At 48.6% G+C, this 16,437-nt stretch overlaps 1 protein-coding gene across 1 annotated transcript in view; it reads right to left on the bottom strand.

The window, feature by feature from the left end:
• LOC137625305 (protein FAM32A) overlaps window positions 1-16,133 on the bottom strand; it is a 61,999-nt gene extending 45,866 nt beyond the window's left edge. Inside the window, exons 1-2 of the mRNA XM_068356134.1 lie at window positions 15,972-16,133; window positions 133-292 (exon numbers count right to left, since the gene is read on the bottom strand). Coding sequence (XP_068212235.1) covers window positions 133-292; window positions 15,972-16,048 — 237 coding nt within the window. The 5' untranslated portion in view covers window positions 16,049-16,133. The remainder of the gene's footprint in view (window positions 1-132; window positions 293-15,971) is intronic.
• Window positions 16,134-16,437: the final 304 nt, after the last annotated feature.

The raw sequence follows: 16,437 nt of genomic DNA, 5'->3' as shown, positions 1-16,437 counted from the left end.
CATGGTAAACTAAAAAGCTTTCTGTATTAAAAGTTAAATATGAAATGTATTTGATCAATATATCTAAATTGGAAATGGTACTAAAGTGATATCATTACATACTCTACTAACAAGGTACAGAACGGCAATTACCATTTTTCTCTGGCGCTCTTTAAATCTCTGTTCGGCAGGTGTAAATATTTGTGATGAGGTGGACGGTGATCCACTTGGAGCCTCTAATGCCTCCTGCTTTTGACGCCTGATGCTGGCTTCCATCTGCTTCTCCAGATCCATCTTCTTCTTCTTCTTTTTTCTATTTTGGAAGAAAAAAAATATAAGTACAGTACACTAACTGCTAAAGAGTCTTATCTACTATCTTAGCAATCTTCCACGGTATAAAACATCTAAACAAGCATGGAAATTGTTGCAAAGGTTTATCTTCAGAATATGCAACCTCTATCTCTCTCGGATCACTCAAAGAATTTGACTTTTCAGTTACGGTACAGTACTAGATTTATAAAGTAAAATGACAAATTCGAAGATAATTTGTATTTTTCCTAACCATACAAACCTTAGCTATTTACACAGGGTTTACCTTTTAGCGCAGCTGAAATGGCGAGCCATTAGAATTTAACGAGGGTGTATTACCCCCGCGCTAGTTAGCGGGGGGGTAGGGGAGTGGTAGCTAGCTACCCCTCCCCTCCCTCACACACAGATGAATGCTCACTTTCACTTAGAGGTAGGACTTGTCTTGGGGGACAGGGCTGGCGGGCAAATGTGTGTAAATAGCTAAGGTTTGTATGGTTAGGAAAAATACAAATTATCTTCGAATTTGTCATTTGTTCCGTAACCGAAATACAAACCACGCTATTTACACAGGGTGACTTACCCCTTAGGTAGGGTGGAAAGTCCCCAGCCATACTGGCTTTGGCTTTACCCGGGGACTCAGAATCCGAGTGAGTAGCACTCGATAAAAGGAGTCCCTGCACCTCACAAGTTCCTTGCTTCGCAAGGCACCATGTGGCCTACGTAAGCTTGTGTGTGAAGGAAGAAGTGTGACCCGTCCTAGGCAGTTGACCTGGAGTTCCAGAAGGAACTCTGGGTTAGGACGTTCCCAATACCACCTCGTCAGGGTATGGGGGACGCGACAGTATTGACTCAATACTCGGAACACAAGGAAGCATGGTTTACCTGCAGAGGTTCGAGGTCAGCTATGCAGAGACCAGGATGCTGCTTCCCCGTAGAGGGGATGATGAAGAAAGAAGTAAGGGCCAGACATACTTCTTTCGTTCATGCAGACTAAAACCTGATAACAATGCCCTCAACCTTCTGCTACCTGTCCAAAAAGGAGCCTGAGGTTAGACCAGCTGTTGTGTAGCCACCACAGAACGATAGAAAACGTATCGAGACTCCTGTGGGTCACGCCCTGCAGGAAGCGGGCTGCGAAGGTCATTAGACGCTTCCAGACTCCAGCTTGTAGCACCTGCGTCACAGAGTAGTATTACTCGAAGGCGAGGGACGTTGTGATGTATCCAACATCGTGCTGTAGGGCGACGTGACGGGGGAGGGTCTGGAGACAGGTCGAGATGAATGTCCTTGAGTCCGGGCTGAAGAGGTATACTGGAGACTCTCCCCCATGTCCTCCTTGTGCTCCCAAATCGGCTGCAACTGAGGACAAACTGCAGCTGTTCCCAGCGCTAACCTCTCGATTCCTTTACTGGCAAGAAAGAGAAGGTCTTGGGACATCAGATACAGAATGGAGACTCGAAATCTTGAATGAATCGGACCGAAGGGCCGGGACCCCCAGATTCTGAGTCTAGCCAACAACTCAGGAGCGAGTCTGAATGTTGCCTTCCCCTCTTCCTTAGAAAGGGGGGAGTCGTAAGAGACCAAGAAGATTGCTTACACACTGGCCGTGGCCAGAGTGAGCAGGAGACCCAAGGCGGAATACAATCCGAGGCCTGTCGTAAAGGGTCTTGAGAAGATCTCTTAAAGGTCTAAAAGTCCGAGCCATGCTCCAAGTTGGAGGTCTTCCTCCGACTAGGGCAGGGACGATCGTAGCTTCGCATGAGCGAGGATAGATCCAGCGGTCAGGAAAAAGTTATTCCTTTAAGCCTGAAGGTCAGGGAAAGGCTGAGCGACAGGCTTCATTGCCGAGAGCGGAAAGGAGTTTCCTCCCGCCGAAAGGCAATAAGACCGTTATTGCTGGAGAAGAGGCCTCAAGGGAAGAGGTATATCTCCCACGGCACCAACCACCTTAGACTCTTCACTTTGCCTGGGAGACCCCTGTGGATGACTATCGCAGATGACGCGACCTCCGTACCGCGACTGTAGCGGGTTGTCTCTTCTTGAGGAGGAGGCGTAGTGTCTCCAGGCATGAAGCCGAAGCGACGCCCCGGTTCGGGAGAGATGTCGCAGTGTGGTTGCTTGAGTAGTCTGCGCCGTGGGAGAAGCTCTCCCGGGAGTTCCGTCAGGGGAAGCAGAGGGTCCAGAAACCGTTCTGCGCATAGTCCCAGTGGAGCTCTCCCATTGAAAGGTTGACAGACAACCTGGTCTTGTTGAGACCCATTGTCCACAGACAAAAGGGAGGGAAGATGCAGGAGTCAAAGTTGTCCCACCATCACTGGAATGCATCTTGCCAGAGTCTCGGGGTCTGAGACTGGGGGGAAGAATAGCGGAAGCTTGAGGTTCCAAGCTGTCGCGATCAGGTCCCCCAGACCAGTACTTGTTGGTTACCCAAGGTCAAAGACCCCCAGGTACACTCTCTCTACGAGGCTCTGCTCGGATAGTCTGAGAGAACATTCCCCTGCCTGGAATGAGAGAGCCGATGGTGGTATTGAGAGAATCTCAATCATCCCGGTATCTCTACTGCAAGATGTGAAGGTGTGAAAATGCGTCCCCTGCTGGTTAGAATACGCCAGAATCATGAAGTCGACGCGCACGGGGCGACTCGGCAGGAGCTGTAGGATCTGTAGAGGGGCCAGACTAAGGCCCCTAAGGCTGCCTGAATGATGGAGAGGTATCCTTCAGGTCTTGACCATAGGCCTGGACCGGAACATGCCCCCCCCTTTCCTTTGACGAGTCCGAGAACAGCATCAAGAATGTGGGGAAAGGACGAGAATATCCACTACCATCAAGAGGCTCCATAGGTCAACACCCATTGCAGGTCTAATAGTTCCGCTGGTCCCATAGGGGCCAGGAAGTCCGGTTAAACATTGCCTGAAGCCACCGGAACTTGGATCGCCCCACATGGAACTTATCCTGAGGCGACCGTTCGGACTATAGACGGGTCAATGAGGAAAGGAGAACTAGGAAACGTTCCAAGGTAGGGCTGAAAGCTCGGCTTGACTGAGAACAGGTACTGCGACTCTCCTCATTCTTGCCACAGTCAACCGAAAGGAAGGCTCGGAGGATGTGGTAACAGAATCTGGCGTCCCCAGGTGGTCACCCATCCAAGTACCGACGTTGCTTAACCTCGCTGGACGGACGAGAAGCGGGGTTTCCAACGTGGTAAGGCCGTTGACTCAATATCATGGCCAGATACTCCAGATGTTGAGGCAGAGGAAGAGAAGGCTCCAAGCAAAATACCTTGAGCCCACACTCATGGTAAGCATCCGGAAGCTTGTCCCGGCGCTGAAGAAGGTCGAACCCGAGCCTACCGGAGTTGACCAGCCCTCCAAACAGCAGAGGAGGCGGAAGCCTGCACCTGAGCGGCCAAGAGGAAGGCAGGGAGAGTTCTCTGGGGAAACAAACCTGCTATGCCACGGCGGGATAGCCACACTGCATCATAAGCAGGAATACTTGCAGTCTAGGCTGAATTCGACGAGCACCCTGGAAGATGGATGGAATGGAAACTGAAAGTACCCGTCCTTCCGATCCAGGGTTTAAGGAGTCCTGTCGCCTCGTTACCAGTCTGATCGATTCTGCTGGTCTACGCTGGCTGAAGTTTGTTCGACAAACTTGATCAGGGCTGAGAGGTCGACTAAGGACATCCCCTCTCAGATCCTTTCTTACAAGAAAGGATCGACTGAGGAGGCCGGGGGTGAAGCCGTCGATGATCCTAAGGAAGACCTTCGCCTAAGGTATGGATCATTCTGCCCAACCGGGCAACTCTGCTGACGCTATGGCATAGAGGTTCAGAGACACTGAATTCGCTGACAGAGACGGCAGGCGCGATATCCTTGGCTGATCACAGAGATTGTGCGGGAATGGGCATCGGGAAGCTGTCATTCAGATGAGTAACCTTAAGCATCCTCCCAGAGAAAAACCTGTAATCCTAGAGTAAGTGAACTCCTTTTAGGACTATGCCCCCCCGGGGGAGTCTCCCGTGCCATCTGTTCCTGACAGGAGGAAACTGCAATTGGACACCTTGTCCCAGTTGTCGTAGCCGATAACTTAGGCCGACGTGATTGAAAGAAAAGGGCGCTGGAGCCCTGCAGAGTCTGGAAGAAAGCGCCTTGGAGGAGTGAAAACGGAAGTCGATTTCCTCCGCACAGCCGCTGTCTAAGTCTCTGTCCTTGGGCACAAACAAACTCTTCTCAAGGATGGAAGGGTGTCTGAGGTCGTCGACCTCCACAGATGAGACACCCGAAGGAAGCCCTCAGTCAGCGTGTCCAGATGGTACAACATCGAGCTTGTCCGCAAGTTAGATACTTAACGACGAAAGGCCAAGGTGCCTGAGCTCGAGAGGAGGAAAGTACCCATGCTCTTCCTGTAGCTTCCTTGAACCAAACCTCGGGCCGTAACCGAGGAGGGAAAGAACCTGGTAAGCTCCCAGAGGAAGGGGTAAGCAGTCACCCCTTGTCCGATGGAGAAATCTCGAACGGAAAGCCCCCCCCCGCCAAAAATCCTTCCAGGGAATGACGGGGAAGGGCTAACCAGGTTCAGGAAAGAGGAGTGTTGCTCAGATCTCCCTTAAGTTTCTCCTATTCTTGCAAGTGCCATGCTCTGCGTTTACGGGGTGAGGCCGTGTTCTGGAAATACGCTCCAGAAGAACTCGCCAGGCTGGCCATGCTGCGAAAACCCCATTGGGAATCGTGGTCGCAATCGCCCTGGAGCTCGCGCGACGGTAATTCAAAGATTTTCGCGTGGGCGAACGTGGAAGCGCCTATGCGCGGTAACGCAAACGAAGGAGAGCGAAGGAGCGCAGAAGGAGGGCGAGCGTGGTAGGAAGGGCGAGAGCTGGTGGTCGGCGAGCGATAACCCATAGACGAGCAATGGATACTGCAAGAAATAAGCCGACGTTTGTGCGAAGAAACACTGTAGGTTCGCGCGACGGAACACCATCCGTCCGCGTGATGGAAAACCGTTGGTTCGCACGTGGGCGAACATTGGAGAGCATGGGCGCGGACGCGCATGAGCGTAGACGTGCAGGCACGTGAGCGAATGGTCGCGCGAGCGTGCAGGCGAGCGGTCGTGAGGGTGGGCAGGTGGATGAGCCCGAGTCCGAGGCGGTGAACGCAAGCGTTAGCGCGATGGCGAGGAAACGCGCTGCCGCGTGGGCGAGGAAGACCGCTGGCGATATGGATCAACAAGCGATCGGTGATGAGCTGGTGAGCGCTAAAGCGCAGGTTGGCGATGGCGCGTTGTGTTATGCCGACGCGATGGTCGAGCAGCATGCGCAGGTGAGCGATCGTGCGTTGGCGAGCAATATGCGAAGGTGAGCGATCGCGAGCAGCATGTGCAGGAGGGCGATCGCGCGATGGTGATCAGCATGCGCAGATGGGCGGTCGCGCGATGGCGAGCAGCCTCTGCAGGTGGGCGATCGCGCGATGGCTATCAGCATGCGCAGGGTCGCGCGATGGCGATCAGCATCCGCAGGTGTGCGGTCGCGCGATGGCGATCAGCATCCGCAGTTGAGGGTCGCGCGATGGCGATCAGCATCCGCAGTTGAGGGTCGCGCGATGGCGATCAGCATCCGCAGTTGAGGGTCGCGCGATGGCGATCAGCATCCGCAGTTGAGGGTCGCGCGATGGCGATCAGCATCCGCAGTTGAGGGTCGCGCGATGGCGATCAGCATCCGCAGTTGAGGGTCGCGCGATGGCGATCAGCATGCGCAGTTGAGGGTCGCGCGATGGCGATCAGCATGCGCAGGTGAGCTAGTAGCTGGCGAACCATGTTCCTTCAGAAGAGTTGGAGAACGTTGGCGTGCCGGCTGTAACACACGCGGGCGATCTGGAGATCGATCGCCGAGAGACAGGTGATCGCTGGCGAGCTGATGATCGCTGACGAGCAGAAGGCTACGCGTGGAAGCCTGCGTATAGAAGAAGAGTCCTTGACCCCGACCTGAACCGAAGTTCTAGATCGCGAGGGAGAGAACACAGCAGAAGGGCACGTAGGGAAACCCTGACACGCAAGGGAAGAACCCCCGTGGGAGGCAACCCTTTGCCCCGAAGGGATCGTTGTCCGCCGGGAGACTGATGTCCGTCGGGAAGACCGTTGTCCGTCGGGAAGACCGTTGCCCGTCGGAAGACGAGATCAGACTGCTGTCCATTTGCACCAAGGCGGAAGATCGAGAAAAAGGAGTTGTAGGCTGCAAACGGAGATTCAAAAAGGCGCCTCAAGCACCCTTATAGGGAGATGAGAGGCCCTTACGACGAGGCGGACGGTGGGCCTTACGGCGAGGGAAGCCAACAGCAACAGCAACAGAAGAAACCTCCGAAGGAGTCTCTATGAGTGTACTCTCTCGCGAACGAAAGAGAAACACTTCGTAGAAGAGACTGGTCAGCAGTGACCTAAAAGGAGCAATCCTCCGAAGAGGAGCTCCTGCAGTTGCCCAGCCCCTTGAGCGAAACTGCAGGTGTGACCGCTCAGCACCAAGAGCATAGTCGCACGAAAAAAAGGCAAGAGGAGAACCCTCCATAAGGGGAAAAACTCAAGCCTGGACAGGAAAAACTTCCCTCGGAAGGAAAGTTACCTGCCCAAGGAGGCAAGCCTCCTGAGAGTTCTAAAATGAACTGGAGAGCTGTCCGTCGTCACGGGAGTACTTCCAGTAGAAGGAGACACGCCCCTGACGAAAACACAAGGGGGGAGGCAGCAACAGCCGAATTCCCAGGACTCAACAAGACAGCTCACACCGTTGCCATATTACAGAAACGAACTAGATCGGTAACTGTAAAAAAATAAAACAAAAAAACATTAGTACACATTCATTCCCCCGGGAAGGCTCCGAAGAGGAATCCCGAGGGAAAGGAAACAAGAATTACACAACAGGCACGTGCCCTCACAACCACTTACACTCACGGAAGGAGAGCTGTAACCAAAACAGAATTATAACAATTATAATTATGTAACTATGTAATTATGTAATTTAAAAATGAATGAACACTAAAGAAAGAACGAAAACCCCGAAAGGAATCGTTCTACAAAGCTGAAAAATCAACAAATACAATTAGATTCATAAACTAATCGAGACAAACGTACGGCGTAGCAACCCCCCCACACGGAAAGGAAGCTACAAGGGCGTAGTAACACGTAGTAAAAGGGTGAACGACCTCAAGAGAGAGAGAGAGAGAGAGAGAGAAAGACATAAGTCAAACTCGATCGCCACCCATAACGCCGTGGCGGCCAACTGCCGAGGACACCACGTAGATAAGTACACTACACACACCAATCTGAAAAGGAAACTTACTGATTTCTATACTCAAATATGTATACAAACATGAAAACATGTTTACATATATATTGAGTAAATGAAAAGTAAGCGATTAAGTAAAGACAAAACAAACAATGGCTGCCAAGAGAGGACCAAGACAGAGACGTCTGTCACAGTCCGAGCCAAAAGTGAAAGTGAGCATTCATCTGTGTGTGAGGGAGGGGAGGGGTAGCTAGCTATCACTCCCCTACCCCCCCGCTAACTAGCGCGGGGGTAATACACCCTCGTTAAATTCTAATGGCTCGCCATTTCAGCTGCGCTAAAAGGTAAACCCTGTGTAAATAGCGTGGTTTGTATTTCGGTTACGGAACAAATATAAAGTAAAGGTAACTTTGAATATATATTTTCTGTAATTTACCGTATCTTTTGTAACTTTAAAGTATATTAGTCTTCTAATTACGTTATTATTTTTAATACTGTAAGTATGTTATTTTCATTAGTAAAATAAATTTTTGAATATACTTACCCGATAATCATGTAGCTGTCAACTCTGTTGCCGACAGAAATCTACGGTCGGGATACGCCAGCGATCGCTATACAGGTGGGGGTGAACACAACAGCGCCATCTGTGGTCAGGTACTCCAGTACTTCTTGTCAACACCACCTCAATTTTTTCCTCGGTCCACTGGTTCTCTATGGGGAGGAAGGGTGGGTCAATTAAATCATGATTATCGGGTAAGTATATTCAAAAATTTATTTTACTAATGAAAATAAAATTTTTCAATATTAATCTTACCCGATAATCATGTAGCTGATTCACACCCAGGGTGGTGGGTGGAGACCAGCATACATGTTAACAAAGAAGCTAAGTATCCCGTATTTTATTTTATTAGTTATTCAAAAATAACATAAAATAAATAAGTACCTGGTAAGGAAGACGACTTGAACCATTACTCTGCCTTTATTAAGTACGTCTTCCTTACTGAGCGTAGCGGTCCTCTTAGGATGCTGAACGACTCTTAGGTGCTGAAGTATAAAGGGCTGCAACCCATACTAAAGGACCTCATCACAACCTTTAACCTCGGCGCTTCTCAAGAAAGAATTGACCACCCGCCAAATCAACAAGGATGTGGAAGGCTTCTTAGCCGACCGTACAACCCATAAAAAGTATTCAAGAGAAAGGTTAAAAAGGTTATGGGATTATGGGAATGTAGTGGCTGAGCCCCCGCCTACTACTGCATTCGTTGCTACGAATGGTCCCAGGGTGTAGCAGTTCTCGTAAAGAGACTGGACATCTTTGAGATAGAATGATGCGAACACTGACTTGCTTCTCCAATAGGTTGCATCCATAACACTCTGCAGAGAACGGTTCTGTTTGAAGGCCACTGAAGTAGCCACAGCTCTCACTTCATGTGTCCTTACCTTCAGCAAAGCAAGGTCTTCTTCCTTCAGATGAGAATGTGCTTCCCTAATCAGGAGCCTGAATAGGTAAGAAACTGAGTTCTTAGACCTTGGAAGAGAAGGCTTCTTGATAGCACACCATAAGGCTTCTGATTGTCCTCGTAAAGGTTATGACCTTTTTAGATAGTACCTAAGAGCTCTAACTGGGCAAAGTACTCTCTCCAGTTCGTCCCCCACCAAGTTGGACAGGCTTGGGATCTCGAACGACTTAGGCCAAGGACGTGAAGGAAGCTCGTTTTAGCAAAAAACCGAGCTGCAAGGAACATGTAGCCGTTTCAGATGTGAAAACTATGTTCCTGCTGAAGGCGTGGATCTCACTTACTCTTTTAGCTGTTGTCAAGCACACGAGGAAAAGAGTTTTTAATGTGAGGTCCTTAAAAGAGGCTGATTGGAGAGGTTCAAATCTTGATGACATAAGGAACCTTAGGACCACGTCTAGATTCCAGCCTGGAGTGGACAACCGACGTTCCTTTGAGGTCTCAAAAGACCTAAGGAGGTCCTGTAGATCTTTGTTGGTGGAAAGATCCAAGCCTCTGTGGCGGAAAACCGCTGCCAACATACTTCTGTAACCCTTAATCGTAGGAGCTGAAAGGGATCTTACGTTCCTTAGATGTAACAGGAAGTCAGCAATCTGGGTTACAGTGGTACTGGTTGAGGAAACTGCATTGGCCTTGTACCAGCTTCGGAAGACTTCCCCTTTAGACTGATAGACTCTGAGAGTGGATGTCCTCCTTGCTCTGGCAATCGCTCTGGCTGCCTCCTTCGAAAAGCCCCTAGCTCTTGAGAGTCTTTCGAAAGTCTGAAGGCAGTCAGACGAAGAGCGTGGAGGTTTGGGTGTACCTTCTTTACGTGAGGTAGACGTAGAAGGTCCACTCCTAAAGGAAGAGTCCTGGGAATGTCGACCAGCCATTGCAGTACCTCTATGAACCATTCTCTCGCGGGCCAGAGCGGAGCCAACCAACGTCAGCCGTGTCCCTTTGCGAGAGGCGAACTTCTGAAGTACCCTGTTGACAATCTTGAACGGCGGGAATGCATACAGGTCGAGATGGGACCAATCCAGCAGAAAAGCATCCACGTGAACTGCTGCTGGGTCTGGAATCGGAGAACAATACAACGGGAGCCTCTAGGTTATCGAGGTAGCGAACAGATCTATGGTTGGCTGACCCCACAGGGCCCAAAGTCTGCTGCAAACATTCTTGTGAAGGGTCCACTCTGTGGGGATGACCTGACCCTTCCGGCTAAGGCGATCTGCCATGACATTCATATCGCCCTGAATGAACCTCGTTACCAGCGTGAGCTTTCGATCTTTTGACCAGACGAGGTCCCTTGCGATCTAGAACAACTTCCACGAATGAGTCCCTCCCTGCTTGGAGATGTAAGCCAAGGCTGTGGTGTTGTCAGAGTCCACCTCCACCACCTTGTTAAGCTGGAGGGACTTGAAGTTTATCAAGGCCAGATGAACCGCCAACAGCTCCTTGCAATAGATGTGAAGTGTCCTTAGCTCCTGATTCCATGTTCCCGAGCATTCCTGTCCGTCCAAAGTCGCACCCCAGCCCGTGTCTGATGCGTCAGAGAAGAGACGGCGGTCGGGTTTCTGAACAGCCAAAGGTAGACTTCCTTGAGAAGAAAGCTGTTCTTTCACCACATGAGAGTAGACCTCCTCTCTTCGGAAACAGGAACTGAGACCGTCTCTAGCGTCATGTCCTTTATCCAGTGAGCCGCTAGATGATACTGAAGGGGGCGGAGGTGGCGTCTCCCTAACTCGATGAACAGGGCCAGCGATGAAAGTGTCCCTGTTAGACTCATCCACTACCTGACTGAGCATCGGTTCCTTCTCAGCTTGCTCTGGATGCATTCTAGGGCTTAGTAGATCCTTGGGGCCGACGGAAAAGCCCGAAAAGCTCGACTCTGAAGATCCATACCCAGGTAGACAATGGTCTGGGATGGGACGAGCTGGGACTCCTCAAAATTGACCAGGAGGCCCAGTTCCTTGGTCAGATCCATAGTCCATCTGAGAATCTCCAGACAGCGACGACTTGTGGGAGCTCTTAAAAGCTAGTCGTCTGACGGAGCCAGACACAAGATCATGGTACTGCTGCACAGTCTGTGAACTGTCAACCATGGGGAAGCGAGGAAGTACAGCGACAACCCGAAGCTGTCTAGACTGTCTGGGTCGTACAGACAACTCCTTATCGGGTTGCTGAGGTAGCCGCACTGCGTCACAACAAGTCACTTCTGCTGGTTGTTGAACGTCTTCCCAGTGACACACTGACTCCGTAAACAAAAAATCCTCTAACAAGGACTAAGCTTGGACTGCATGTCTTGCAACAAAGCTCAAGGTCTATGGGAGCAGGTGTGGTAACAGACGGGGTTAGCAACTGAAGTGGAACCATTACCCTCCCTGGAAGCATGTTATGCTTAAATAAAAGTCCATAGGAGGCTAAGCAGCTAAAGGCTCCTCTCCAAATGACAGAGTCCTCAAGGGAATATCAGAAGGAGGGAGAATAGCACTTTCTCATCTACAGGAACCATATCCGAGAAAAGCTAAGTTCTCTCAGTGAGGGTTTCACTGGTGCAAAAGCAGCAGACTAGAAGGCAACGTTATGAAACTGCTTGACAGTCTAGTGAGTTGGCAACAACCAAAGATGTGTGACTGAGGAGCATGCGGTAAGGTATGCAGAGCATGCTGTATGTAGAGCATGCTGTAAGGTAAGCAGAGCATGTTGCATGGCGTGCGGCTTAAGCTGCATGGGATGAGGCTCATGCTGCATGGAATGAGGCTCATGCTGCATGGTATGAGGCTCATGCTGCATGGGATGAGGCTCATGCTGCAAGGGATGAGGCTCATGCCGCATGCGTTGAGGAGGATGCCGCATAGTATGAGGCTCCTGCCTCATGGGTTTGAGGAGGATGCCGCATAACATGAGGCTCCTCATAGCATGAGACTCCTGCCTCATGGGTTGAGGAGGATGCCGCATAGCATGAGGCTCCTGCCTCATGGGTTGAGGAGGATGCCGCATAGCATGAGGCTCCTGCCTCATGGGTAGAGGAGGTTGCCGCATAGCATGAGGCTCCTGCCTCATGGGTTGAGAAGGATGCCGCATAGCATGAGGCTCCTCATAGCATGAGGTCCCTGCCTCATGGGTTGAGGAGGATGCCGCATAGCATGAGGCTCCTGCCTCATGGGTTGAGGAGGATGCCGCATAGCATGAGGCTCCTGCCTCATGGTTTGAGGAGGATGCCGTATAGCATGAGGCTCCTCATAGCATGAGGCTCCTGCCTCATGGTTAGAGGAGGTTGCCGCATAGCATGAGGTTCCTGCCTCAAGAGTTGCGACTGCCTCAAGGGTTGAGGAGGTGGCTGCGCAGAGAGAGGCTCTTGCCTCAAGAGTTGAGGCTCTTGCCTCAAGAGTTGAGGCTCTTGCCTCAAGAGTTGAGGCTCTTGCCTCAAGAGTTGAGGCGGTTGCCGCATAGCATGAGGCTGCTGCCTCAAGGATGGTGGAGGTTGCTGCAACGCATGAGGCTGCTGCCTCAAGGATGGAGGAGGTTGCCGCAACGCATGAGGCTCCTGCCTCAAGGGAAGAGGAGGTTGCTGCAAAGCATGAGGCTCCTGCCTCAAGGGTTGAGGAGGTTGCCACATAGCAAGAGGCTCCTGCCTCAAGGAAAGTGGAGGTTGCTGCATAGCGCTGGTACCTGGCAACTCCCAATGCGGCAGCTCACGCATGGAGGCAGGAGGAGCCTCAACATCATACGTCTGGCAGGGTGGACTGCGCAGAGGTGGAGGAGCGCTCGCAGGAGGAGGTGTGCTAACCTTCTCTGCCTGAAACTCCTGCATCAACACCGCAAGCTGAGACTGCATTGTCTGCAGCATAGACCACTAGAGTCTAAGAAAGACAACAACAAACGGAGCTACTGTCCGTTGAGACTGAGGGTCTAAAACAGCTGGTGCGGCAACAGACGGAGTTACTGCCTGTTGCGGTACTACCTTGCCTCTCTGGGAGGTGTGCAGTTGTCGTACTGCAGCAAGTCCGAACTGACCCAGTGCTAATGGCTCCACCTAGGAGTTGGACTTGCGCGGAAGGGACCGACTTGCACTTAAAAGCTGCAAGATTTGGTCCATGGTTTCTGCGAGAAACCTCTTCCGCAGACGAGGAATAAATGGGCTCTCTCGTCTTTGTGTGGGTGGGGTGATCACGTCGGCTACGTGAGTTGGTTACACCCGAAACCACGGAGGGAAACGTCTGTTCGTCGATCAAGGCCTGATGAACCCATAAGTCCTTCGACGTTACTTCTCCCCTGGGCTTGGGAGCTTGTAAGAGGTCCCAGACTAGGCGAACAACTGGCACGAACAGACGAACCCTCGAACGCAACACTGTAACACTTTGCGCTTATCACTTTATCACTTTTGATTTTCTGTTTGCACTTATTTCACTGAACTCGAAACTTTAAGTGGTTTGTACCTGAAACACGCAATTCTATCCTTCATTAAAAGTTAGTAATTTGCGAAAACAGTATTACAATGTAACAGAAAAACATAATGAATGATAAATAATTCAGTGGCTGGAAAAGAGACTAAACACTAGATCAAATAAACTACGTTTAAAATCTCTCACCGCATAAAGCCTGGGAACAAGAATAAAACTCTAGAAACGTTTACCTTCTTCCCCTAAAGAGACTAGGGAGAAGAGCAAAAACGATAACAACGTTACCCGCTTGAACGAAACGTTTATCCTCCTCTCTCTCCCTCCGTCTCTATCTCTCTCTCTCTCTCTCTTGACTTAGAACCTGAGAGATGAGCCCAATTATATATATCGTTAAAACATATTATTGTTAAAGGAAAAAAACTGAAAGATTTCCCAAATAAAAAGTTCCTTTATTAGAATTAAAACCATTTAAGCTAAGAAAGAATGAACAAAACGCAAGAATCGGTTTACTCTTACTGCAACGTGACACCGTGAATACTCTCTCTCTATCGTAACGATAGAGCGCAAGTTGAACGTTCTGAACGTCAACAACTGCAGAGACAAAACAAAACGTTAGTTCAACTTTGAAAACAGTACGAGACTATCAAAGAAATTCTTTCAAAAACATTAAAATAGCATAATATGTTAACTAATGATAAAGCTTCCTGAATAGCGAAGGCTAAACTCTAGAGCAAATACATCACCAAATCGTGAGCAATAACTCCAGAATCAACAGCGTATCCATGTAGGTCTAGCCGGAGGCACGACAGAGGAAAAATTGAGGTGGTGTTGACAAGAAGTACTGGAGTACCTGACCACAGATGGCGCTGTTGTGTTCACCCCCACCTGTATAGCGATCGCTGGCGTATCCCGACCGTAGATTTCTGTCGGCAACAGAGTTGACAGCTACATGATTATCGGGTAAGATTAATATTGAAAAATTCTGTACTAATCCATTTTAAATCTCTTTCTTTACCTCAGTGATAACTTGTTCACACAGACATGTCATGCCGTGCAGTTACACAGAAGTCAATATCTTCTTATTTATTTAAGAGAGACTGTTTGGTGACTTTTCCAGCTGTTGTACAAAGTGTTCTGAAGGTGAAATGCAGTACTGTATTATTACAACAGAAGATCAACTCACACTGGCAAGGACACGTTCTTTTGGCGAAGAAAGATTGCAATAAAATGTGGGTTTTTTCAATTATCTAAACTCACGTAAACTGTAATTTGTCCCTTGGAAGGATGAAGAATGTGATACAACCAGTAGGTACTGAATTCAGCAACTACGGATAATGTAAGTACAGCTATAATTGTTTATGTTAGTAGATAAACTGTATTATAGAAAACTGAGTAATTACCTAATTAGTTAAAATAACAAAAAAAATACTTCCCCTCGCTGTTACACGCACAGTGCAATATGTACTGCTTGCCGGAACAGAGGACCAGTAGGATGATTTCAAATTAGAAGTAAAGCGAGTCACGGCAAAGCAAAAATCAGTGATTGATTAAATAATATTAATTCACGGGAGCAAAAACCAATGTTATTAAATCGTGTTAATTTGGTGGACCAATATACCTGTAATTAGGCTTAATTCGGTAAAGGGTTTTGCAGTACGAGTGCAGTTCGTTGGGACAGGTGTAAACTGTTCTATCACTTGTCAAATATATTTTATTGATGGGTAAGTTTTAAATTTTGGACTGAAATACAATGATATGAAGCTAATTTTATGATTTACAAAATATATAGTGTTACCTTGCCAGGAGTGAAGGCAATTGGGAAGCAAACACAGGGTTGAGACTTATTCTTGGGATAAGCTATGAATATAGCAGTCTGAAGGGGCATAGGCCGCCACCCCACCCACCATAGGTAAGGATACGGCTCCTAGGTCAGGTTAAGTTAGGTTAGGCGAGGAATGAATTAGGTGGTATCCTAGTGTTTATTTCTGTTATTTCCCATTTAAAATGTGGGAGCCTTTGTATATCACCAGCCAGTTCCTTGTGGATTAAAAATGGACATTAGCTAACCTAAAATTTCCCCCCTAACCTAACCTACAAGCCGTGTCCTTACCTACTTACCTACGGGAGGCTAACGCACTCTAAGGTAGCCGTAATCATACATACAGTGGCCACTATAATACAAACACCCCAAAATGTGTTCATTAAAACGATTTTTTAAGTTTTAAACCTATTTTGTCCCAACGAACTACAAAGGTCCCCATATCTGAAATGGCTTAGGATTACGTAAGCAGGCCAACAATTAAAAGAATAAATATGTCCCATATTTATACATAGGATAGCCTCACTACCGTTATACATAGGATAGCCTCACTAACATTACAATAGCCAATCCTGTCGCTAAATGGGCCTTGTTTTGGGCTATTCAATCGTGACATATGAGGTACGAAAAATTGGGGTCGCAAAACCCTTCTTTAATATATCCTAGGTTTCCTTACATTAACCGTCAAAACTTACTTTTTCAAACCTGAATCATCAACTCCCTTCAATTTCAAGGGCCCTTTAGCACTGAAATAGTCGTCGTCACAGCCCATTTTCGAAGAGTTTCTGATTAAAAAACACGAAAACTTCTGTAAGTTGCTTGTTTACGATATCGAGATTTTAACTTTTTGCAGTGTTGCCAGATGGGTTAGTCTAAAAATCCCCCAAACAACCCAAAAATCTCTATTTTTTCTGATTCTGTAGGCTTTACTTATATAGAAATTACTCGCTATACTTCATTTAAGTACAAGAAAACTAATTGCAACAATATAATACTCATCTTTGTTTCTTCTTCATAGAAATTTGTACAAAATATCCTGGTTAGACACCGAAAATCCCCAAATCTAGGGATAAATCTCCATAGCTGGCAACACTGATATTTTGTTTTGGTCCAACATCTTCTTCTTCTTCCGAGAAAACAATGTTAGGCGTGTTCGATTCT

Source organism: Palaemon carinicauda, chromosome 32 (assembly GCF_036898095.1).
Source record: "Palaemon carinicauda isolate YSFRI2023 chromosome 32, ASM3689809v2, whole genome shotgun sequence".
Classification (NCBI taxonomy): Eukaryota; Metazoa; Arthropoda; class Malacostraca; order Decapoda; family Palaemonidae; genus Palaemon; species Palaemon carinicauda.
This window is presented reverse-complemented; position numbering and strand designations above follow the sequence as displayed.